Raw genomic sequence first — 25,678 nt, 5'->3', positions numbered from 1 at the left:
CAAACTAGCTAGCAAGGCCTCACCGGTGGGCCATCCCATTGGATGAGCTCGACAGATTCAGTGCGCTGGCACATCATGATTTCTGTGTTTTCCGAACAGGTGCGCTCTACTATATACTTCCTCCCTCCCACAACATAAGATTGTTTTTCAAACTAACAAAAGCTTGAAAAACGATCTTATATTGTGGGATGGAGGGACTATGTTGCATCGATCAGAAAAGTGACACCGCCACCGACACCGTGAGTGGGCGGTGTCACCACTCACCACCGACACAGCCTGCCGAAGAAGAGACGAGGTGGACATTCAACTATGAAGGAAGGCAGTGTGAGTGAAGCCACATAGCTGAACACAACTTGTTGCCTGCTGCTAGCTAGGCTTTAACCCCAGCCTTATCAGCATATCAAGACTCAGCATAAGAAAAGGGATATGCTAAACGAGCGGTGAGTACGCCGGTGCTCGTCCATCTCACGCTCACGGTACTCCTGTTGTCTTCTTTTGTGTGAAATATTTCCAGTCGCTGGCGATGGTGGCTCGTGGTTCCCACCATTTGTGAACCTAATAATGCTAGCTAGTTGCAACAGCGCATGCATATGCATGTGTGTTTCTCCTGGTTTCTGAATTGTAGGAATCTCATACTATGTGACGGGCATGTTGTAGGCATGACGTACGGAAGCATGATGTATGCAGTGTTAAAAAAAGCGTGATGCATGTACTAGAACCAGAGAGCCAACGTACCTTCAAAACGGCCGCAAACGTCCGGACCAACGTGTCCGGACATTGTTTGCCATCTAACGAGACTCGTATTCACTTGTTCGAATTCCTGCAAACGGGACTCGTATTACGGACGTGGTGGTTTGTACCAGGCGCCTGGAGCACACTTCGGTCTAGCCGAGAAGAGAGACGTTTGAGAGTCAACGGACCCGCTTTCTGGAGCCAAGAGAAGCAAACAGGAGGAGAACTTCGTGGATCAATGATGCAGCAAGATGGTATCGCCTCCATAGACCATAGCTCACCATGCTACTGCCCCATCACTCCAACATGCATTGCAAAAATTAAATAACACAAGTGGCTCACCGTGACTCTCCCTCCGTCCCGTTTTATATATAAAGCACAAATCACCCGGTACAAACGCACGCCACCACAACACACGCACACACCCAACGCAGGATACATAGGCGCTGAGCACAGCAACATCACCCCTAGCACTATCGTGAAGAGACGAAGCCGCATACGACGAACCATGCGCTACAAGACGGCGCCTTCAGGAAGGATACGACACAAGAGTGCCGCCACCGCCCGATCCGAAGATCAGAGTTTCCCCTGGAGCCGCACGAAGGGCAGTGAGAGCCGCGATGACGCCTTCAAGAAGGGATTCGCCGCCACCGGTCCGTCCGAAGATAGAACAGGTTTTCACCCCGAACAACACTCACCGCCATCGATCGCCACACCCGGCTACCACGCCGCCCACATGTCCATGGCCACCGGGCAGCACCAAGCCACGGGCTCGGCCCAAGAGCACCGCGCAACCACCACCCCCAGGGCCGCAGCCCCGGCTTCCGAGACCTAGACACCATCTCACCCGAGATCCGCCGCTACCCCAACCAAAGAGACGAGCGGAAAGATCTCGACTTTCCCACCCCTGGACATCCCCCAGCGCCGAGAACAAATAGGCCGGCCAAAACGGGCCTCCATCGGCTCGTCCTGCCGCACCGGGCGCGGGACGAGCTCAGTCCTGCTGCACCATGTGTGGGACGAGGTCGGTCCTGCTGCACCGTGCGCAAGACGAGCTCGGTCCGACGACACCATACCGTACGCGAGACGAGCTCGGTCCGACGACACCGTGCGCGAGACGAGGTCGGTCCGCCGCACCGGGCGCGAGACGAACGATGGACCGCAGCTGGGAGAGGGCCAGCCCTTCGACAGAAGTAGAGCCCAGACGACAAGGAGATGAAGCGAAGGTCGACACGGTCCGACCGCAGACGAGCCGACGCCGGAATAGAGCCGGCCGTCGCCGCGGGCAGAGCCGCCGAACCACCATGTAGCCGCCGCGTCGCCGAACGGCCATCGCATGGACCATACAACACCGCGGCCGCCACGGTCGGAGCAGCAACCACGCCGGGCCACTGCCCTAACCCGCGCCGCCGACCAGATTCCAGCCGAGAGACCCGGGCGGGCACGCAACCACCCGAAGCCGCTGCTCCGCCGCCACCATCCGCCCCCAGAGAACCAACCAGAGCTGGAGAAGACCGACGGAAGTCCTCCCGAGCCGCCCATAACCCACCAACACCCGGATCTGATCCAGGACGCGGTCACAGGCACGCAGCCGCCGCGTTGCGGGCCGCAGCCGCCAGGACGCCGTCAAGCCATGGCACGTCACCTACCGAAGCCACCGCCGCCGCGCCGCCAGGCCCCGCGTGCGCCTGATGCCTCCGACGGGCAGGTCACCCCGTGTCGCCTGCATTCGAGCGGAGGAGGAAGAATCCCCCGCCGCCAGCCACCGCAGGGGCTTTGCCCTGGCGGCTCCGGCCGGCGGCGGCGAGGGGGAAGAGCGAGGGAGGAGGCTAGAGACAGGGGACGGCGCCGCCACCCGAGCCGCCCGCGGGGGAGGCGGCGCGGGGGTGAGGAGGTCGCGGGGTCAGCTCTCGCCTGATTACCGAGGTAGGTCCTCTAAAAAGAATCTTCTGCTAGGTTTTTTTTACCACAACCAACTTTCTCTCTTATTTTCCTTTCCTTGGAGGACCACACCTTTTACCTGAAGAAACTCCTCTGCTGAAAGTCCTCTTCTGCTCACAACAGTAAAATCTGAAAAGAAAATTGGAATTGTTTTATACGCAAACTTTGATAAATGTTTTGAGTGTTTGCAGAGCTTCATCATGGAATGAAATTAATGGAAGTTGTGCAAGAAACAAAAACAGCACTCCAAACTGCTTTTGAAAATAGCTACAGAGTATTTTAGAGCATCGATTTTGCTTTTTCCGCCACTACATCCATGAATGTCATTTCATATGAAACTGTATAAGCAATCAAAACATTTTATCAATGTTTACCACAAAAAAACTAATTTTTAAATTGTTTACTTTTTTTCCAGATTGTACTGTTCATCCGAGCTCATTTGAGTCCGAGTTAAGAAACATCGCATCCGCTACTCTGCAGGTTATACCAAGCCTTTGCAAGCCATAGCTTTGTTTTAACCAATCTCCTTGACGGCAGCATCCATCCGATGTAGTACTATGGGACAACTGTCCAAACTGAATCGTTGATCATGCCCTAAGTTGAAACAGTAAGGAAAAGTCACATCCCTACCTGGATACCACTTTTGTTTTGACTGTGTGTAACTTTGCCAGTTAAGTTTCCTGACAGCATAAACCAATCATGAATATTTTCTAAAATAATAATGTTGAATTTAAATTGTTTGCATCTGATAATATGATGCATACTCCGCTATGTACACTTCACCTATTCTCTTTCTTAGATGAGTAGAACCATAGGCAGTACCGCATGAGAGTGATTTTTTGAACAGTGCACGGGATATAGATCCACCGTCGGTGATTGCTTTGACCTCCGTGTTACTTATTTTAGTTGTTGTCAAAATTTATCTTGTTCCATAATGTTTTGTTTGACCTTGCCCCTGTTTCAAAGTGTATGTTCATGTTTCATTGTATACCAATGGAAAAATGTACTCCTTCCGTTTCTTTTTAGTTTGCATATAAAATTTGGTCAAATTCAAACTTGATAAACTTGATGAGCGTGGTCGGGGCCTCCATCCACCGCGCCTGCGGCATCCATCTATAAATACGAGCTAGCCAGCGCCCTGCATACGGCCACACTAATTAAGCAAGTACGTAGTACGCCTCCACTCCACTAGCACTAGTTAGGTGAAACGATATGGGATTGCAGATGTGCTCTTCTTCCTCTTCCTCGCAGCACGCACGGGTGGCTGCTTGGGTGCTCCTACCGCTGCTTTGCTTTTCCATGGTGTTAACCAGAGCACATGGAGGAGAGTCTCGCAAGGCACGTAATTAGATTTTATGCACGCACAACTCTTGTTTACGTGCTCCGAGCTAGCTAGCTTACCTAATTAACCATGCATATCTGCTTCTTCAGGTTTATGTAGCTTACCTAGGCGACGTGAAGCACGGGCACCCGGACGAGGTCGTCGCCTCGCACCATGACATGCTCACCACTCTTCTCCAAAGGTGCGTAACTAATTACTAGCAAGGTTGTTCTTCAGCTCGTCCCTAGCTAATTAAAGTAACTTACTAGCAAGGTTTGCAGAACGAAATTAAATGGCCTTTAATTTGTTCTACTACTTTGAACATGTGTAGCAAGGAGGATGCTTCGGCCTCCATGGTCTACAACTACAAGCATGGTTTCTCGGGCTTTGCCGCCATGCTCACCGCGGACCAAGCAACAAGGCTTGCAGGTCCATCGATTGTCATCATCTCAATTTTGCTTGCAAGATAGTACTAATTAACTACCACCTCTAGTTCTGGTCCCCTTTTTATATTGGAACACAAGATGAAACAAACAAAAAACACTCGAAGAATGCTTTTGAGACAAATATATATACTATTTCCCCAAGCTTCCAATGTAAATATTTGAAAGAACAATTTACAGCTTTCAAAACTAACTCATTTTTTGGTATGAACTGTGTGATGTTGTGCAGAGTTTCCGGGAGTCATCAGTGTTGAACGGAGCAAAACATACAGGACCACCACCACACGGAGCTGGGACTTTCTTGGGCTCAACTACCCGTCCTCCCATACGCCGGCCAGTGAGCTACTCCAGGCAAGCAACTACGGAGAGGATATAATCATCGGTGTGGTTGACACCGGTAAGTATACATTATGTTAAAGTGGAATCACTTCAGCTTTCTTGAACGAATCCGGCAGCCCGCAACCAACTAATAACTAATCAATCGAATCAGGGATCTGGCCGGAGTCGAGAAGCTTCAGCGACCAAGGGTACGGGCCCGTGCCATCAAGGTGGAAAGGAAAATGCCAGGTTGGGCCAGACTGGGGCAGCAACAACTGCAGCCGAAAGATCATTGGCGCACGGTTCTACACCGCCGGGGTCCCCAAAGAATACTTCGAAGGAGAACCACTCTCGCCACGGGACCATGCCGGCCACGGCACACACACGGCCTCCACCGCGGCTGGCTCGGCTGTGGGGCAGGAAGCTGCCAGCTTCCATGGCATTGCCGCGGGGGTCGCACGGGGAGGCGCGCCACACGCTCGCATCGCAGTGTACAAGTCCTGCTGGAGCAAGGAGGGCCACTGCCCCACGCCGGCCGTGCTAGCCGCCATCGACGACGCCATCCATGACGGGGTGGACGTTCTGTCATTGTCCCTGGAAATGAGCGAGAACTCATACGGTACACTACATGCGGTCCTGAAGGGGATCGTCATGGTGCACACCGCTGGCAACGCTGGGCCGCATATGCAGACCATCAGGGACACCTCGCCGTGGGCCATCACCGTCGCGGCGACCAACATCGATCGCTCGTTCGATACAGTGATCACGTTGGGAAACAAGCAACAAATAGTGGTATGTGGATGTAACGGTAACGCAACCACTCTCCATCAAAATTATAAGCGAGTATATAATGTGTGTGCTACGCTGGTTATTCTGCAGGGACAATCTCTCTATTACCAAGGGAAGAAGAGCTCATCATCCAGGAGCAGTTTCGGAGATTTTGGATGTTTACGATCGTAAGAAAATAAACTCTAACGACCTCAGCAATATCCACCATGAATATTGCAACGTAGGGGGTGCAAATTAGTGATTTCCTTAGCGTACCCTTAACTCTTTTTAGTTCAAAGAAATGAAAAACTAGTCATTTGCTTGAACTAAAGAGGGTTAAAAGGTACCCTAAAGTCACCCCTACCACGATGCACATAACAGCCCAGCAATCCAAATACATGCTTCAATTTGCTTTTGTGAATTCAGTTGTACCGCAGAGGTTTTTGACGGCGCCCAAGACCTGAAAGGGGCGATCCTCCTCTGCAACGATCAAAGGGAAGCTTTATTCCCGGCGGCGCAATACCTCATGGATAGAGGAGGAACTGGACTCATCATCGTGTCATCCACGACGGACGACATGAGACCCGTGACAGATTGCGAAGGCATCGCCTGTGTAGTTGTCAACATTGACGACGCGGAGAGGATGTGCCAATACTCCGAGGACACAAGGTACAACCATACACGCACAATAAACTTCATTTAAAAAAAATCAAAGTGGAGATGCCATCCAATTCAAAACAGCTCTGCATGCATGGACCTATCCACACAGTCATAACCTTACGTTTGATGCCATTGATTTTGTTTTGTAAACAGCTCTGCCCAGGCAAAGATTGAACCGGCGGGCACCGTTACGGGCAAGGAGATACTGGCCCCAAAAGTGGCCATCTTCTCCTCCAGAGGCCCATCTGTTACTTACCCCGCCATTCTCAAGGTGTGTACCGTGCCAGCTGCATGACCTTGTTGTATACAGTAGTATGTCATCCCACCTCACGCTGCTGCGGCGGCCTTTGGTTCTGTAACAGCCTGACATAGCTGCACCTGGAGCCAACATCCTGGCAGCAAAACAAGATGGCTACGTATTTAAGTCAGGGACGTCCATGGCAGCCCCTCATGTAGCGGGCATCGCAGCGCTACTCAAAGTTCTGCACCCATACTGGTCTCCTGCGGCAATAAAATCTGCCATGGTTACCACTGGTTCGTAATAACAAGACATCATCTAGCATATCTTTAACTCGATACAAGTAGAATGGCATCAAATTCATAGTTCATGCACTTGTGTTGTTTACCTCTGCTTAATTTGTTGGTTTTGCATGTTAAAAATAAATTAAGCCCATGTAACCGATGAACGTGGCATGCCGATAATGGCGGAAGGAATATCGCGGAAGATCGCCGACCCATTCGACTACGGAGGCGGGACCATCAATCCTTGCGGGGCGGCTCATCCCGGCCTCATATATGACATCGATCCAAGTGATTACAGCAAATTCTTCAAATGCACCATCAGCAACAAGAGGACACCCGTGGATTGCAACACCACCACCATGCAACCAGCGTATTACTTGAACCTGCCATCCATATCGGTTCCCGATCTCAGGCATCCCATCACCGTTTCCAGGACTGTGACCAATGTCGGCGAGGTCAATTCTGTGTACCATGCCGCAGTCCAGAGCCCAGCAGGAGTCAAGATGGAGGTCGTCCCGCCCGTTCTTGTGTTCGACGCTACCAACAAAGTTCAGACGTATCAGGTGAAGCTATCACCTATGTGGAAGTTGCACGGGTACTACACATTTGGTAGCCTTACCTGGCATAACGACCAAAAGACAGTGAGGATTCCAATTGTGACACGACTTACAATTGAAGAATTCTACTGAGTTGTTGCGTAATAAAATAAAAATATCATTTCCACACTTAACAATAAAAAGCAGATATGCATGGCAGTGATGAGGAAAACATGCCACCTGATATGTACCCCCCCCCCCCCCCCCTAACGGCATGAGGTGTTTGCAATTATATTACCGAAGAGGAATTGAGCTCCAGTTACCAGAACGATAACTATAAATATGCTTTTGCTAATTTTGAGTTCCATTAGAGCTTTGAATATTTTGGTCATATTGAATTTCAGACTACTAAGTCAAAAAATTGCACTACTGCAAGATGTGTGTCTGTAGTGAAATGACAGTGCAATTTTTTTTGTAAGTTGTGAATGAGTTGGCATGGTTGGATGCTAATCGAAACACTAAGAAATGTGATCAAGATTCAAGAAAAAAATGCGATATGTTGTGGTAGTCCACTAAATATTTTCTGGTTTCTAAGGTGTATGATCATAAAATAATGCGTGAAAATAGATACGATCTTGTGAACATAGCCAAAAAACTTAAGGTCTACGATCATTATTATAGGTGTACTATTACACAAAACTAAAAACATCTAAACGTCATAGAAATTTTAAAATCATGAGATAACACAATGCACAAATATTATGCCATAGAATTTCATGTCCCAATTAAATTTGTAGGTTGACAAACAAATAAGGCAAATCAGGTAACAATAGGAAGTTCAAACAGAGTGAATACTATCATATAGTTGTTTGTAGTTGAATTTGTTATTATTATTCCCTGAATTTTAGTTGGACTTGGATCAAAAAAATTGAGACACATGATAGATATATGTTGTGACAATGTTTTCAAAAGTTTAAGGTTTTTCATTATCACTAAGGACACTAAGCAATCATCTTGTATAGTATATTAGTACACCACATATGTGTGTCTAGTGCGCCGAATATGCTCTCGCAGTTTTGGCACAGTTACTCCCTCTGGGTGGTGGAAGCAGCTGATAATGATTGTGATAGACAACTTGGTTGCATGATTAATATGATGGTGTACTTTACATGATTTTGTTTCTTGTAAATATTCACTGATATAGCCACATCATACAACACTTCACTTCATTAGTATACATAGTAGCATGTGACACTGATATTGATCCTTCATCACTACATATGCATGATACAAAATGGGAACAAACAATTCGAAGAAGATATTAAGAGAATAAGCAACATTGAATATGTTGATTTGTTGACGTCAGTATGAAGTAAGTGTTCGGCGCAAAAAGACCACAAGGTGTGACCTTTTCCGAAAAGAATTGGATCTTGCCTATGTTTGTGGTTTCCCATGCAAACATAAATTTTCAAAATGTTTTTTCTATAAAGGGTGGATTTTATTGATTCATAATGTTGCATCAAGAAAATACAATCATCATGAAGACACCTAGCCTCTGCAGAACTAGGATGCACACAGACAACACCAATGCACACACACAAAGAAAAAAAAGTGACCTCTGAAAGTCCTGTTGAAGTGAACTCGGGCATGCAAGTGCAACCATCAACATCAACCGCCACCGATGACAGTACCCATACTACTGTGAGAAAAGTGCTTTAACAATGATGACTGCAGGAAGGGAACAACATGCGAGTGCCGCCATCGCCAGATCCACCCACGTCAGTTAGATCTTGGGTTTTCACCTCAAAGAATAAGTCTGAGTAAACTCCAGACAATGCCTCCAACAAGGGTATGATGTAGAAACAACCATTGCCATGTACAACCAATGTAGGTGAAACCTAGAGTTTTTACTCCGGAGCTCGAGACCATGTGCTCAAAAGCACCACCAATCTTAAGTCACCCTGTATTGTCGCCCCCACTGTCAATGAAGAAGTCACTGCTGCGAGCCATGTCATTACACCTCAACAACCGTACACGTTCATATCCCTAACGTGGAAATCACCACGCAAACAGGACATGCCACGTATATGTAGAGCAAATCAGAGCAACATACATTTGATTGTGTAATAATATCACGGGTTTAAAGAATTTAGTCTACGGAGGCAATCGTAGTAGTTTCTTTCCTTTGTTTTTTTTCTAATCAATGGAAAAAATGGAAACATACATTTACATTTTTTTAACACAATGTTTTCCCGGTGACATGCATGCCATTGTTGCATTGTCTATCTTGTTCTACTGCCTACTGTGTGTGTTCTAAATAACATTGCGCATCATCAGCATCTACCATCACACCATATATAGTTACATAATTGTCACGGTGTTGATACTGTTGTGCGTGAACCATTGTGCACTTGTGCCGAGGGAATGCTTTCGTTGGTTAATGGGCCCGGCAACATCAGATGGCTGGAATCTTTGCCCAGGCGGCCGGCCACTAGAGTGCTTTCAATCAGCACCACCGAGAGGTCGGATAAAAGCAAGTTCACTAGTAGTCCCGTGTTCTCCATGAGTACTACCTTTGGCCCGATTTATTTAGCTCTCTAGTATTTTGAGCCAAACTTTGACCATGCATATGACTAATAAAATATAGAATATATTTTACAAAAAGTATGCCGTTGGATTTGTATTTAAAAGAGCTTTTCGGTGGTATAATTTTTATGACATATAGTTTACATTTTATTAGTTCAATTTGATGGTCAAATTTTAGCCCAGAACGAGAGGGGGCCTAATAAACCCGAACGGAGGTAGTATATAACATAACCGTCAACCTAGTTGGCATAAGATAGAGAGCGACAGTGCCACCAGTGGTGAATTTCTTTCTTTGAATATGAAGCATATTATTGGATGTATTTGTGTTGGGCCTCCCAATGTGGGCCTGAAGGAAGAACATTTAGGACAAGGTTTCCTGCACGCATGCATTCTCGCTATCTTTTAGAGCATGGCTAATAATATAGCCAGCTGCTGGCTATATAGACATGCCATGTCATCAAGATTTAGCAATATTAATTACTCATACAATAGAGTTGGCTATATAGACATGCCATGCCATCAAGATTTAGTAATATTTTTACCTAGAAGCATGTGTAGAGGCTGGCTCTTGCATGAGAGTCCACCCCTTCCCTTTTTCCATATCTCTCTTATTCACATAGGCAAAAGTGTCATGTAAGCGAGCTTATAGCCCACTATTCTATTTGCTCACCAAAAGAGGCCAATATAATCAAGGCACGAATGGAGTGTAAAGATGGTAATTTGTTATCAAGGGATTGATTGCGCCCACATAGGGAACAAATCTTATTGCCTGCCGCTAGCTAGGCTTTTAGCACCCCAGCGAATACGGGACGCCATCAAAGAGAATACATTATTTCGTTACACACTGCTCCATTTGCTTAACTAGCTAGCGGTTGGGAATGCTGGTGCTCGTCCACATCATGATGCTCATGATGTCGTGCTTTCTTTTATCAGTGTGCCGTGTGTGGACGTCGTGATATGTATTTATGCAGTCTTTTCACAGGAAGAAAGAGGCGTGCACTTGGTGGGCGCTGGCGGCATTGGCTTCGGTCGTTCCCACCCTTTTTCGTATGGCCATCTCCTAGTGAAGTGACCACACTATCTCTTTCGGGAGGTAATCGCATAAAACCATTATAGTTGTGACGGACATCACCGAATGCCACCGCCCTAGATCACGAGTTTTCATTCGGAGAGCATATACGATCATTATCGACCTTTGTTGACGATGCTAATGGTGTTATCTAACTTTGCCACCCGCGAACATCTATTGACAAAGAGCTTTGCGAGGGAGCCACCGAGGCTCCGACAGGGAATGAGCTCTTGTCCGGTGCCAAAAGTGAAATCCAGGGCATCGACTCCACCATGCCCGGGCTACAGTAACCAATCGGCCAAGGGATCTAACGTTAACTACATGATCGTTATGGTGTTGACACTGTTGTGCGTGAACCCTTGTGCCGAGGGAACATAAACTTTGGTTGGTTAGTGGATCGACAGACCCAAAGGCCTGGAATCTCTGGTGACGGCATGGTTTGCGCGTCACATCACCAGGACGTTGCTAGCTTTTAGTTGTTAGTTGAAACATCCACATTGAAGAACACCATACAGTTTCGGTTGATCATTGTTGCGAGAAGGTAAGTCCACTACTTCCTCGTCGGCCGGCCGTTCTGTTGCTCCAGATATTCAGTGCACGCGCGCAGGTGCACCGACCAGAAAAGTTACAGCGCCCCCGCCACCGACCAAGAGTGGGACATACGGTGTCACCACCAAGGAACCGACACGGCCGGCCGGGGACGCAGACGAAGCGGAGACTCAACTATGAAGGAAGGCAGTGTGAGTGAGCCCACACAGCTTATTGCCTGCCGCTAGCAAGCTAGGCTTTAAGACAAGCCTTATCAGCGTAAGAAAAGGGATATGGCAAACGAACGGTGAGTACACCGGTGCTCGTCCATCTCACGCACACGGTGCCGCCCGGTGCTATCGTCTTTTATGTGATGCATATATCTGCAGATCTTTTCGCCACTTTGAGAACGTGCCTTCTTTTTTTTTTGAACCTGATGCTGCCTGCAACAGCGCGCATGCGTGTCTTTGTCCTGGTTTCCAAATTAGAATTCCATACGCTACTAATTTCCGTACGTGGGGACTGGGACTAGAGTGCGACATACTATTTGGATGAACGAGCCTCGACTTTATCTGCACCGTCCGCTTTTGCAAGGCACACATGCTGCCGTTTCATTGTAGGAATCATTTGGTCCCATTTGCTGGTCCCATGAAAAAACCCGCATAGGGTGCATCGGAAGTTTTCACCTGCCCAGCCGCATTAACCATCTGATTGTCTCACGATCCACAATGTTGTTGATTCCCGTACGAGGGCATAACAAGTTTTAAGTTTTAGTTTCTGAATCTTTACGACTTTACCGGTCGCGAGTTTTTAAACTTACGATTTTATAGGTCGCTCGTACCAAGTTTCAGAGTTGATACTTCAAACTTACAATTTTGTCATCACATGTTATCAAACATACGATTTCGTTGGTCTCTCATACTAAGTTTCGGAAGTTGAAACTTAAAGAAATTTTAAAAACTCGTCAAAATATACTCAAAATGTATCTCATTTGAATGCCCTTGTCACTAGAAACACGAATATGTGGTCCAACTTCTTCTCTTACAAAATATGTTGGAGCAGGTAGTACAGCAGGACGTAAATCTACAGCCCGCCGCTCTTCTCTCTCTGCTCTCCTCTCTACTTCAACTAGGCAAAAATCTCATGTGGCCTCTTTTATAGCCCACCTACATCACCCTATTATAGTTGCTCTAAGATGGGTGTATGGAGCTTGTGTGTGCTTCCATGCTATCGATTTGACTAACCAAATATGTATGTATTATATGTCATCAAAAGAATACTATTGGATTTGTGTATACATGCAATTAATTAACTTATGATTCCCTCATAACTCACCAGAGAGAAAACATTAAAAGACGAGTATCCAAATACTCGGCTAAGGCCAAAACATACTCGGCAAAGTATAGATCGAGTGTCACACTCGACATTCAAGGCTCGGCTTAAACCATGTCAACAACTGGACGTAAGTAAGAGAGCGGCGATGCGGTGGACGAGCTCGCTTGCTCTCGCTTCGTGTACGAATAGAACAAGGACGCGTCGTGGTGTGCATTGAATGCGAGTATGTGGGGCAGCAGGAAGGAACGTAGCGCTGAACAGTGGGATACGGTGAGTCCGCCCTTCGATTTGACGATGTTGTGGCGGCAAGACGTACATATGTTCCAATGGTACATGACGCACCTACGGGCCCATAACTTACCCCCACGACTCCACGAGCCCAGCACCGCCCGACGAGTCCCTCCACTTCGTCCTGCGGCGGCGCCGCCGCCTCCCCGAGCCTTCCGAGCCCCCCTCCGCCTCCCCTTGATCCTCTCCTCCTCGTCCAGTGCCAGCACATCCGTGCAACACCAAGCACCGGGTACGACCTGCATCTCAACTAGGATCCCATTCCGACGAGGATGGACCCTTGATGCCGCCGCCAAGGGGCACCAAGGCCAATCTCTGGATATCCACGCCATCTCTTCCTCCTTCTCTTGCAGATCTTGTGAGGTTAGGATTTCGAGACCTTCTCTGTCCATTGTGTTCTTGATCTGTTCTTAATCTATTCATGATCTGTTCTAGGATGATGCAGTTAGATGCATGATAGTATTTTCTTTTGTATTTTTTGGTGATGTGTTCTTGATCTTCCTAATTGAGTAACCAGGCAAATTCGGTTTGTATTCTGATGATGCGATCTTGTTCTGTATTTTAATAATTATTAGGTAATTAGGAACAGGGCCGGCCCTAGGCCATGGCAAAAGGTGCGGCAGCCTAGGGCCCATCTCAAATAAGGGCCCACTATATATACGTACCTAAATAAAACTAGAAAAAATGTGCTTTGCGAAACATATATTCAAAACTGTTATCCGTGCACGGGGGCATTTGCCCCCCCTGCACTTCTCCACATCGTATTTATTCGGTAAGTTGTTTATGTCTAAGTACATGTATCTTATAATTATTATTTAATGTAATCACATATATATGGTGTAGTAAGACTTTATTGGCCAATAAATTGTATTTTTGATTTTTATATTTTTATAATAATTTTCATGATATGTAGTATATACCGGTGAAAGTATTTATGTTACCCTCTAATACCTCATTTGCACTAGGGCCTTCATAATTCTAGGGCCGGCCCTGATTAGGAAGCACATATGTTCAGTATACTAGCATGCCTAATCAAACCAAAGATGGAAATGTGGACATGATCTGTATAATTAGTGATTTTACTGCCCTGTTGTTGTTGTCCTGTCTCGGTTGTTGGAGAAATTTTGAATTAGGTTGGCTGGCGAGGGATTCACTTGTACATATCATTGCCCTCTCTTGTTTCCCTGAGTTCTGCTCTGATTCCAAATTCTGCGAGGGAAAAGGAACCAGGACCTGCTGAATTCTGTTCCTGTTCCAAAATTCTTGGACGAAAAATAGAGCTGGGACCAGGCACTAGCGTACATTATCTTGAACAGAAACGGTCTGATTCTGGTCGAATTTACTGGGGTGATGCGGCTCAGCAGATTGGCAGCAATGCCGCTGGCTTGCTACCGTGGTGTGTCCGTTCGGGGCATTCATTGGGTGGCAAACAATGCATTAGAAAAACTGAGTGAGGCGGAGTCAGATCTGTTGGACGCGGCCATGGAGTACAACATAGGTGATGTGGGCAATGCGCCGGGGTGGACGAAGAGGTAATTCAGTGATAGCCTAGTTGTAGCCAATATTTGGCACAATGCCATTGGCATGCCAATTTTTGGCACCAAACCAATAATGCTCTCAGATCTCTTCAATTCAAATACAAAAGCTGTACGGAGGCAGTGGAGCGGCCAAATCCAAACAAACATAGCCAAGTCGAGGGGGAGGAGGGACCTTGTTCCAGAATATCCTGTTTTAGGTGCATGTTGAAGAAACTTTCTCGTTGCGCTTGTTCTGTCAAGAGATGGTTGGTGCGGATATGGTCGTTGATGTAGTTTATCAACCGTTGTTTTGATCGTTTCAGAGTGTTTTTTCTTTTTCTTTTCCCTCGCTTAGGCATAGCTTGAGTCTTGTATGACTTTGCTCTTTGCTGGCTTTTTTTTTCTTTTATGTGTGTTGGTGTTGGCTGTGTGCATCCTGGTTATGCAGAGGCCGGGTGTGTGCTCAATGTGTTTGTATCCCCTTGATGCTTCATTTTGAGTTAATAAAATCCACCCTTTGTCAAAAAAAGGTGCATATGCAATATAACATTGTTAATTAATCAAAGATGACAAGAACCGCCGATCATGCAAGAATACAGGCTTGTTCCAGAATCTGGCAGTGGAGTTGTAACTAGAATGAAAGTTGCAAATTGGTGTAGAGATGCAAAAGATGCAGTGCCCACTCTTCTACCATGATCCCTACCAAGCAGCACACCCCATCAGTAAAACACACACACAAACACCACGATCCACAGCACACAAAGTAGGCAGCTAGCTTGATGGAGAGCAGGTGCAGCGAGATAGGAGCAAATCATGGCCATCAACCGCCATGGACTCACAAGCAGACAACAAACCCAAATAAAATATCCAGATGCCAACAAACTTTGAGAGTCAAATTGATAGACTGCAGACAAATGTGACTCTAAAATCAGTGGAGCAGCATAATAAAAAGACTCGCAAGCATCAGGAAATGGGACAGGAATCCAGTGACTTGCCCACAGCCAATCATGCCGTAACTGGCGGGCCGGCAGCCGTTGGATGCAGGGGGCGGTCCAGATCAAAATACTGTAGCAGAAAGTACTGCAGGCCGCACTGTAGACTAACGTACTGTAGATGTGGTACTGTTCACGCAGATCTGCCCATCGGTTCTGAATCGGACGGTGTGGAGATCGGCATCTGCCTGCATCTACTAAGAGTCACGGGTAAGTTCCAGACACAGAATCACCACCTCGGCACGCAGGGAAAAACAACACGGAGGTGGGCTTCATCTATCTGGGAACTCAAGTCTAAAAGGAAGCAATTCGTAATTTGAAAACCTAGGTGCATATCAGAGCAGCACTTTTGGCACTCAAACTCAAAAAACAGCACAACTCGATATAATTGGAATGGTACAGGAGGCTGCACTGTGGCATGAACAGCAAAATCTAACCAAGAAACTAAGTAGACAATTAAATCGAATCCCCCACCCTCCTAGTGGTGAACATCAGAGACAGATTGTCTAAGTGACTGTATCGATCTCAACCAGGGCACCAGCATAGCGTTTTAGTCTAAAATCATCACCACCATTTCGTCTACTGACCAAGAGGAAACTCGGTGACCATAACACTACAACAGCAGTTACTTTCCAAAGAAGTTGAGCATACTTTGAGGTACAAAAATAAAGACACAGAAGGTTTAGACTTCAAGCATGTTGAATAACTAAACATTCATCTAGAATTAAATCTCGTGGCATCAAAAAAAAAGATGCCACGGGTAGGGGGGTACCTCACTTGCAGAAAAGGAGGGAGGGAGACGCCATGAGTCAGGGGCGAAGAGCTCCTACACCAACTCTGGCCTGGCGGCGTCAGGAGGAGGCAACCATCAGTCAGCTCGTCCATCCACACACACCTCCTCTGGCATGGCCTCATGCATGAGGGGAGGGGATAAGGGGGTGAAAACGTCTTGGGCGCCATATCAACTACCTCGTGGAAGTAGACGCAGCGGCATAAGGAGCTGTAGACGGCAGCGAGGAGGACGCCAGATATGGATGGCTCCAGCAAGCCATGGATCTGCAGCTGAACATGGTAAGCACAAAAGCGACTCAGAGATGGTTGACTATAAGATTTTGTTACAGAAAAACTAAAAAGGGCATCCCGGTGCATGTAGCTCCCGCTTGCGCAGGATCCGGGGAAGGGTCCGACCACTTTGGGTCTATAGTACGCAGCCTTTCCCTACATTTCTGTAAGAGGTTGTTTCCAGGACTTGAACCCTTGACCTCATGGTTATAGAAATACTAAATTAACATTACTATTCCCTTAGAAGGGTCATGGTTGCTTGAAGAAAGAGACGCAACTACAAAGACAACAGCACATAGAGATGGATTACAAACTCAATCGTTTTCAAATATCATGCATTCAAGCATGACAACCCTATTCTTAAGAGAACACTACCCAGTGCAACATAACAGGCACATCATCACGAGAGAGAAGTGATCATACTTGGAGTAGGATATATAATTTGTGACCGGCTAATCCAAGTGCAACACCAAACAAATTTGCAAGATGCGTACAGAATTAATGGTTCCGAGTGCATCATGTGGTACATTGCAATGATAATAATCTAGGCAGGAAAAGAAACTTGCTTTTAGGCCAAGTCAGAATAATAAAATTATTTGGCGATGTCAGGAAACTTGCAGCACTAGGAGATAACACACAGAAGAACTAAACTAACACCAACATTGTATTAAGAAGCAGAAGAACATGACCACTGCACCAAATAATAAGATGAATGGTGAGAATGCTTAAATCCAAAATTAAAGTATACATTTTTGGGAATGGAGAAGGCATACACAATAGCAGACAGAAAGATTACCCCTATCAGGTGAATGATTCCACAAGACATGATGCAAATCAGCACCATCATTGACAACCTTAAAAGTGCAACCAGTTTCAACCTCCCAAACACGAATTAATCTCCTCGCCTTCCTGTGGCTGTGACTCCAAGCCCATACCTAGGCAAAGAGAGTGATGGAACAAAACTAATTAATTAATCTCAAAGAATCAACACTACAAACGAAAACACAAGAGGAAGACAAAGCCAAACAACTACAAAGGCACCACTTTTTATCGAGATATGCAATGGCAAATCAATGGATCATTTTTTTCGATGAATGTTTGGCAGCCACAAGTATGCACATGCAAACAACAACAACAACAAACACATTATCAAACTAGCTTTGCAAGTGACTGGTCAGGAGATTCACTAATGCATCATCAATCTAGCAATGGGAAAAATAGGACAAAAGCATGTTTTCAAATTCCAGTAAACTGTCAACAGATATAAATGAAGTATAAAATGCCACACGTTGTAAACATGTGCAGCTACATGGCTTATCCATAACATCAAACATGTCCACCTCGATCTGCATGTAACCAATAGCTGGTTGGACCTTCCACTCATGAATAAATATTTAATAGAGCGCTCAATGGAATGACAAAAGATTTACATTTATGGGGAAAATCCTAAATTGTCATGAACTGTGTAGTCTTAGAACTTCAAAGACATATGGCATTTATCATGTCACATGATAAATTGAAAAAATAACAAACAAATTGATTGTTCCATTTTTATCTTCCCAGAACCTGATACATCTGTACTGATTACTAGAGTTGGGTTCAGGAAGGAGTACCCACACATGTTTAGGAAACAGCCACTACGGATCCATCTAGTAACCATGTTGATACTCCACCTTATTTATTTTTAAACAAAAAAAGGGAAGGGGCTGCTCATTAAGTAAGCAGGGTTTTGCTTCAGATCAACATGTGCAAACCAATCTACCAACGGTACAACTCTAAGCAAACTCTCACTGGAAATGAGTAAAACAAACTCAGCCGGAGAGAGAGGACCTTTCATGGCATCGGCACTAGCGGGGTTAGAGCAACCACGCGCATCACCGTCCTCCTCTCCCAGCAGCAGCTTCTCCATGTCAAGCAGATCGGATCCTTGAATGCTGGCAACAAACAAGATAGTGAGTGACAAGCATATGGGATCCTTGAATCCTGTACATAAGCACATTTATTTTCAATCATATTTCTTCTTCAATAAAGTACCCCGCCTCTGTAGCTTCACCAACAATTAGAAAATAAAACAAGCAATGTTGGATTCCAGAGAGCATATTTCAAAAGTTCGGTTCTCTAAAAACTCAGCATTTTTTGATCCCAAACCTCACAAATATTGATTCCAGAACAAAGGGACCAGGAGGGTATGCAATCGCAGCAAAATACCAATGCTACTGTTCTTAGCATTCTGTCAACACCACATACTTAAATACTAATTCTAATGCCCGGTTTCTAGTGAATAAAGAATGTATAAGCTGGAGTATGATGATACAAAGCTGTACCTTCTTTGTTAAACTATCAACTAGTAAATCAAACATCTGAATTATAAATTTATTGCAAAATGGACACTGAATTATCACAAGTTGCTCTTTTCCGCAGATCAACACGGAAGAAAACCTCAACATTACATATCCAGTGGAAGTGACATACGATTGGAACTTAAATTCAACATATAGACAATCGATATTCTTGATGATGACTAATGAACAAAACAGCCCTCTCCACTGGAAATTACAAAGAGCAATGTTTATTTTCAACCAAACAAGCAATGTTGGATTCCATAGATTGAGATCATAAAACAAGCAATGTTTTCAGTTTTTAGAGAACCGAACCAAACTGTGTGAAGAGAAGCATGATGCGAGTGTCTAGAAACAATGCTAGAGCAAAGCATCGATAACTTGGAAAAAAAAGCAACTTGGTTGGACGGTGGAGCAAAGAGCAACCTTGTGCACGGAGCCAGCATCGCCGTTGCCTCGAGATTGAGGTACGACCTGATGATGTCCTCGCCAAGCTCTACAGCTTGGGGGTGTGGTCCGACATGTTCCTCGTCTATGTCGTCCATGGAGGGCGCCAGCTGCTCCAAATCAAACCAACAAATAATTAGGGGATCTGAGGGAGACTAGAACTCCAAGCAACACTCTTTTCAATGGGATATGTGGAGGTAGCACAACAACAATAGGTGCAAATGGATAACTTCACTCATATACAAACACCTGTAGGCAAAGAAAAACGATGGCTTTGCATGCACTAAATTCCTCTAGCTCACACCTCACAGGCAAACACTTGTAGGCAATAAAGAAATCAATCTTTTTTTACATCTGTTCTTGTGAGGAGATCCTTGTATAGAACTTGAAGGTTATCTTCAACTCCACAGAGCAAAAGCTAATAACAAGGAGAATGCTATGTCATCAACAAGCTGGAGCTAAGCTACTGCTATTTAGTGATCAGCATACACTAGGAAATTCGAAAGAATGGCACTATGCGAAAATTAGCAAGCGCGGACGAGCTCGTACGCTCTCGGAATCGCTAGGCGCTCGTTTCCTTCGGGATATGGGTTGGGTCAGGTATCTTCGGCCGTATAGGTTTTCTATAAGATCCTTATTTTTGGGTGGTGGACCCATGTGCATAGCGGACGGGCGTTTACTTGAAGACGGTACGTAACGGGCGACCCGTGCACGTCAGCAACTGCGACTGGGGCACACCGGGACCGCTCATTTTAGCCACCCCGCATTGTAAACCTGCTTGATGAAGCATACTGTCAAAAAAAAAAACTGCTCCATGAAGCAGGTGTGCGTAGCTGCGAAATAAGTAATATTACTCTTTCTAGATTAAACAAAGTCACACGACACAAACAGAGACTCGATGTCCGTCACATATCTGGCTAATAGGCTTGCCATGCGATTGAGACACACACATACACCGGTACACTTATTCGTGTGCGCAGAGCTAGCTAACTACTCCATCCATGCAGCTTGATTGATTGTCCACAACTTCTCTAATATTGGAAAGTTTCAGAATTATTTTTTGCTGTTTCCATACAAGAGCGCACATTCATATTTTTTTTGTAATGTTCACATGGTAATTTATGAAAAACAATTCACTATAACGCAAGGCAATTCTTGAAACACCCCTACTATTTTTACACCATGGTAAAAAAAATTGACTTTGCTGGCAAAACTACATAGTGGACCATGGCAACTGCAAAATTTTCTGTTATGCTTTTCAGGCGATCGCAAATTCACTTCCCTATGTTTTCTAAAATGATGGGAATTAATAACATGGAAAAATTCTTTGATTTTGTACAAATAAATTTGACATGCTAAGTTTCAAAAATAAGAATTTACGGTGGTAGCCACAAATAAAAATGCAAAGGTCAATGCAATAAATCTGTCATGGTCAAATACAGTAAATTCCCCATAAGTACATTTATTGAAATGTAGTATAAAATTTAAACTGCCCATGGCAAAAACATCAGAAAGTTTGTCATGGGCAGTTTAAATTTAGCTATAAACTAGGCATGACAAAAAATTCTCTTCCGTAAAGCTGACTCGATTGCGAAGGTATTTACAAAACAGATGCCATTATAAAAACAATAAAAAGACAATTTGGCATTGTCTCTACAATAAAAATGCCATGATAAATACTTATTTATTTGCTTTTGTCATGGTACAATTCAAACAAGAGTACCTGTATTTACTCGCAAATAAAGAATACCTGTATTTTTCATGTGAACATGGCGATATATATTAAGTTGGCATGTATGTAAACTATTTGTTTCAACAATTGCCATGATTTAGAAAACACAATTTGTTTCTAGAATCGCCTCGGTCAATGGGATTCGGGAGCAATTTTCGGCGCTCGAACCCCAACAGCGGCTACTTGGCTGGCCGAGGCGAGGCGTCGGTCATCTGCTGCTCCTCCTCCGGGGGGTCGATTAGGGCGTGGGCATAAGGGTCTTTATGACACAATCAACAATTCGATTCATTTTCAGTTAGGTCTTGCTCTAGCTTCTTTAGGGGTTATTACTTCCTTAGTAGCTCAACATATGTACTCTTTACCTCCTTATGCATTCATAGCACAAGACTTTACTACTCAAGCTGCTTTATATACTCATCACCAATATATTGCAGGGTTCATCATGACAGGGGCTTTTGCTCATGGAGCTATTTTTTTCATTAGGGATTACAATCCGGAACAGAATGAGGATAATGTATTGGCAAGAATGTTAGACCATAAAGAAGCTATCATATCTCATTTAAGTTGGGCTAGCCTCTTTCTAGGATTCCATACCTTGGGCCTTTATGTTCATAACGACGTCATGCTTGCTTTTGGTACTCCAGAAAAGCAAATCTTGATCGAACCTATATTTTCCCAATGGATACAATCTGCTCATGGCAAGACGACATATGGGTTCGATATACTCTTATTTTCAACGAATGGCCCCGCTTTCAATGCGGGTCGAAGCCTATGGTTGCCCGGATGGTTGAATGCTGTTAATGAGAATAGTAATTCGCTTTTCTTAACAATAGGACCTGGGGATTTCTTGGTTCATCATGCTATTGCTCTAGGTTTGCATACAACTACATTGATTTTAGTAAAGGGCGCTTTAGATGCACGCGGTTCCAAATTAATGCCAGATAAAAAGGATTTTGGATATAGTTTTCCTTGTGACGGCCCAGGGCGCGGCGGTACTTGTGATATTTCTGCTTGGGACGCATTTTATTTGGCAGTTTTCTGGATGTTAAATACCATTGGGTGGGTTACTTTTTATTGGCATTGGAAACATATCACATTATGGCAGGGCAACGTTTCACAATTTAATGAATCCTCCACTTATTTGATGGGATGGTTAAGAGATTACCTATGGTTAAACTCTTCACAACTTATCAATGGATATAATCCTTTTGGGATGAATAGTTTATCGGTATGGGCGTGGATGTTCTTATTTGGACATCTTGTTTGGGCTACTGGATTTATGTTCTTAATTTCCTGGCGGGGGTATTGGCAGGAATTAATTGAGACTTTAGCATGGGCTCATGAACGCACACCTTTAGCTAATTTAATTCGCTGGAGAGATAAGCCCGTGGCTCTTTCCATTGTGCAAGCAAGATTGGTTGGATTAGCTCACTTTTCCGTGGGTTATATATTCACTTATGCAGCTTTCTTGATTGCCTCAACATCAGGCAAGTTTGGTTAATTTAGTTTGTTTTTTTGTACTGTATCAGCACCTAGTTCATTACTCTTGATAGAGAGGGAGGATCTGCCTTTTTAGATTTCTTTTTCTATTTATTTTTCCATCTAGGATTAGAACCGTATACTTGGTAATAATAGCAACGACACATTATGGCAAAAAAAAGTTTGATTCAGAGGGAGAAGAAGCGGCAGAAATTAGAACAGAAATATCATTTGATTCGTCAATCTTAAAAAAAAAGATAAGAAGCAAAGTTTCTCCCTTGAGTTTGAGTGAAAAAACGAAAATGCGAGAAAAATTGCAATCCCTACCGCGTAATAGTGCACCTACACGCCTTCATCGACGTTGTTTTTTGACCGGAAGACCTAGAGCTAACTATCGACATTTTGGGCTATCCGGACACGTACTTCGAGAAATGGTTTATGAGTGTTTGTTACCGGGTGCAACAAGATCCAGTTGGTAAGGATAAAATACCCTTTCGTATTTGTATGGATTTCTGGAATTGATAATCATAGAGGAGCCCTCTTTACCATTATGTATAAATGGACTATTCTATTTGTATAGATATTGGTAGAGGGGCGTATCCAACCCTCTTTTATCCACTAGTTACCCCTCTTTAGTTTAAGAGTATAGAGCAGTTTGGTAGCTCATAAGGCTCATAACCTTGGGGTTGCGGGTTCGATTCCCACTACCGGCTCCATACTCCTTCTTTATGATATATGCATGATATAATATATACATCATGCATTTGTATCTGGATTTTTTGATTTCCTAAAAGAGTTTTGGTCTAACAGTTTTTTCTCGGAAGAAGCAAAAAAATAAAAGAAAGAATAAAATATGAAAGAAAAGCGTCCATTGTCTAATGGATAGGACAGAGGTCTTCTAAACCTTTGGTATAGGTTCAAATCCTATTGGACGCAATCTTATTTCTATCTATTCTTTAAATAACTATACTAAACTAAAAACAAAGAAAACTTTTTTGCATGATTCAAATGAAAAAGCTTTCTCAACGATTCCTATTCTACTAACAAGAGTAGACATGCAAAATTTATTTGTTACTGAAGAGAAAACCGTTCCAGCTGTTCCTGAATAGCTTCCTTCAAAAGGATTTCCGCTTGCTCGGTGAATGTCTTGCTAGAAGATATAATTTCTTGGAATTGAGGTTTAGTATCTTTTAGATGTTTACGTAACTCATCCAGAAATTTATTTACCTGTTCAATTTCTAACGAATCAAGATATCCTCTTGTTCCGGTATAAATAGTAGCTATCTGCTCTTCCACTGGGAGAGGATTTGCCTGGGATTGTTTAAGCAATTCCCTTAATCGTCGACCCCTTGCCAATTGATTCTGACTTGTTTTATCGAGAGCAGAGGCGAATTGTGCAAAGGCTTGTAACTCTGCGAATTGCGCTAGTTCCAATTTTGATTTGCCAGCTACTTGTTTCATGGCTTTAATTTGAGCCGCGGATCCTACTCTGGAAACAGAAATACCCACATTAATAGCGGGTCGAATTCCGGCATTGAATAGATCCGCAGATAAGAATATTTGTCCATCTGTAATGGAGATTACATTAGTAGGAATATAGGCGGAAACGTCTCCAGATTGAGTCTCAACTATTGGTAAAGCGGTCATACTTCCTTCGCCTAAAAGAGAATTTAATTTAGCGGCTCTTTCTAAAAGGCGTGAATGCAAATAAAAAACATCCCCTGGATAAGCCTCACGGCCGGGAGGTCTTCTTAATAGAAGGGACATTTGGCGATAAGCTTGTGCCTGTTTGGAGAGATCATCATAAATTATTAAAGTATGCCGTTCGCGGTACATAAAATACTCAGCCAGGGCTGCTCCCGTATAAGGAGCGAGGTATTGTAATGTAGCAGGTGAATCCGCCATTTCAGCTACTACAATAGTGTATTCCATAGCCCCCTCCTCATGGAAAGTAGTTACTACTTGAGCTACGGAGGATGCTCTTTGACCGATAGCTACATAAACACATATTACACCTTGCCCTTTTTGATTGAGAATTGTATCTGTGGCTACTGCTGTTTTGCCAGTCTGTCTGTCCCCAATAATTAACTCTCGCTGACCGCGCCCTATAGGGATCATCGAATCGATAGCAATAAGCCCTGTTTGAAGAGGTTCGTATACGGAACGCCTGGAAATTATACTTGGAGCAGGAGATTCAATTAAGCGAGATTCGGAAGCTATAATTTCGCCTTTCCCATCAATAGGTTTAGCCAGAGCATTTACAACACGACCCAAGTAAGCCTCACTCACGGGTATCTGAGCAATTCTTCCTGTTGCTTTTACAAAACTTCCCTCTTGTATCATCAACCCATCGCCCATTAATACAATCCCAACATTTTTGGATTCCAAATTCAGAGCAATACCCCTAGTACCTTCTGCAAATTCGACTAATTCACCTGACATTATTTCACCAAGACCTATAATACGAGCAATCCCATCCCCCACTTGAACTACGCGACCTATATTCTCAATCCCTACTTTCCTATTATATTGTTCAATACGTTCGCGGAGAATTTTATGAATTTCGTCGACTCGAAGGGTTGCCATTAGTGTTTCTTGACTCTTTTTTCGGAAGCAAGGGGAAAAATAATGCCTAAATTCTAAACGAAAGTAGAAGTTCAAGGCCTAATTAATTTAATTATCTCTTCCATTCCAGGGACCCGAGAATGCCAATATTAGCACGAATCGTACGGAAATGTAACTCGGTATTCAAACAACTATTCAGAGTTCCTAGAGCTCCTTGTACGGCCTGTTGGAAAACCCGCTGTCGGACCTGATTCATTGCCCTTTGTTTTTCAAAATAAAGGGTTTCGTTTTTAGACTTTTCCAATTGTTCCAAACTAATAGAAGTAGCATTAATCAAATTTGCTTTTTCTCGTTCTATCTCAGAGTATCCATTCATTCGATACTCATCCGCTTCTAGTTCGACTTTCTGTAATCGAATCCGAGCTTTTTCGAGTTGCTCAATGGTCCCTCTACGCAATTCTTCTGAATTTCGAATAGTACTCAAGATCCTCTGTTTTC

The 25,678-nt window shown here is 44.4% G+C and overlaps 1 protein-coding gene and 1 non-coding gene across 3 annotated transcripts; both read left to right on the top strand.

Moving 5' to 3' along the window:
* The first annotated feature begins 1,100 nt into the window (after positions 1–1,100).
* On the top strand, positions 1,101–7,621 carry LOC109761963 (subtilisin-like protease SBT3.6). Of its 2 annotated transcripts, XM_073502117.1 has the most exons (11): positions 1,101–1,385; positions 3,089–3,153; positions 4,105–4,196; positions 4,326–4,423; positions 4,667–4,834; positions 4,928–5,547; positions 5,635–5,711; positions 5,950–6,192; positions 6,337–6,454; positions 6,546–6,717; positions 6,853–7,621. In XM_073502117.1, exons 1-11 carry the CDS (start codon positions 1,241–1,243, stop codon positions 7,392–7,394), a joined length of 2,340 nt encoding a protein of 779 aa, XP_073358218.1. In that variant the 5' UTR covers positions 1,101–1,240; the 3' UTR covers positions 7,395–7,621. The 2 variants fall into 2 exon arrangements, with proteins under 2 accessions (XP_073358218.1, XP_020176360.1); XM_020320771.4 differs by lacking the exons at positions 1,101–1,385; positions 3,089–3,153 and adding an exon at positions 3,818–4,011.
* A 15,858-nt stretch (positions 7,622–23,479) lies between these two features.
* TRNAR-UCU (transfer RNA arginine (anticodon UCU)) lies at positions 23,480–23,551 on the top strand. The gene has a single exon. It is a non-coding gene; the product is annotated as a tRNA-Arg (tRNA).
* Positions 23,552–25,678: the final 2,127 nt, after the last annotated feature.

The sequence above is a fragment of the Aegilops tauschii genome, chromosome 1 (assembly GCF_002575655.3).
Source record: "Aegilops tauschii subsp. strangulata cultivar AL8/78 chromosome 1, Aet v6.0, whole genome shotgun sequence".
NCBI lineage: Eukaryota > Viridiplantae > Streptophyta > Magnoliopsida > Poales > Poaceae > Aegilops > Aegilops tauschii.
This window is presented reverse-complemented; position numbering and strand designations above follow the sequence as displayed.

Bases quoted from the DNA above. Each gene is read 5' to 3' on its own strand.
- LOC109761963 (XM_073502117.1), top strand. From the start codon at position 1,241: ATGCGCTACAAGACGGCGCCTTCAGGAAGGATACGACACAAGAGTGCC. The intron at 1,386-3,088 runs GTCCGTCCGAAG...CTTTTTTTCCAG, and splicing joins GAAGGGATTCGCCGCCACCG to ATTGTACTGTTCATCCGAGC. The intron at 3,154-4,104 runs GTTATACCAAGC...CTGCTTCTTCAG, and splicing joins TCGCATCCGCTACTCTGCAG to GTTTATGTAGCTTACCTAGG.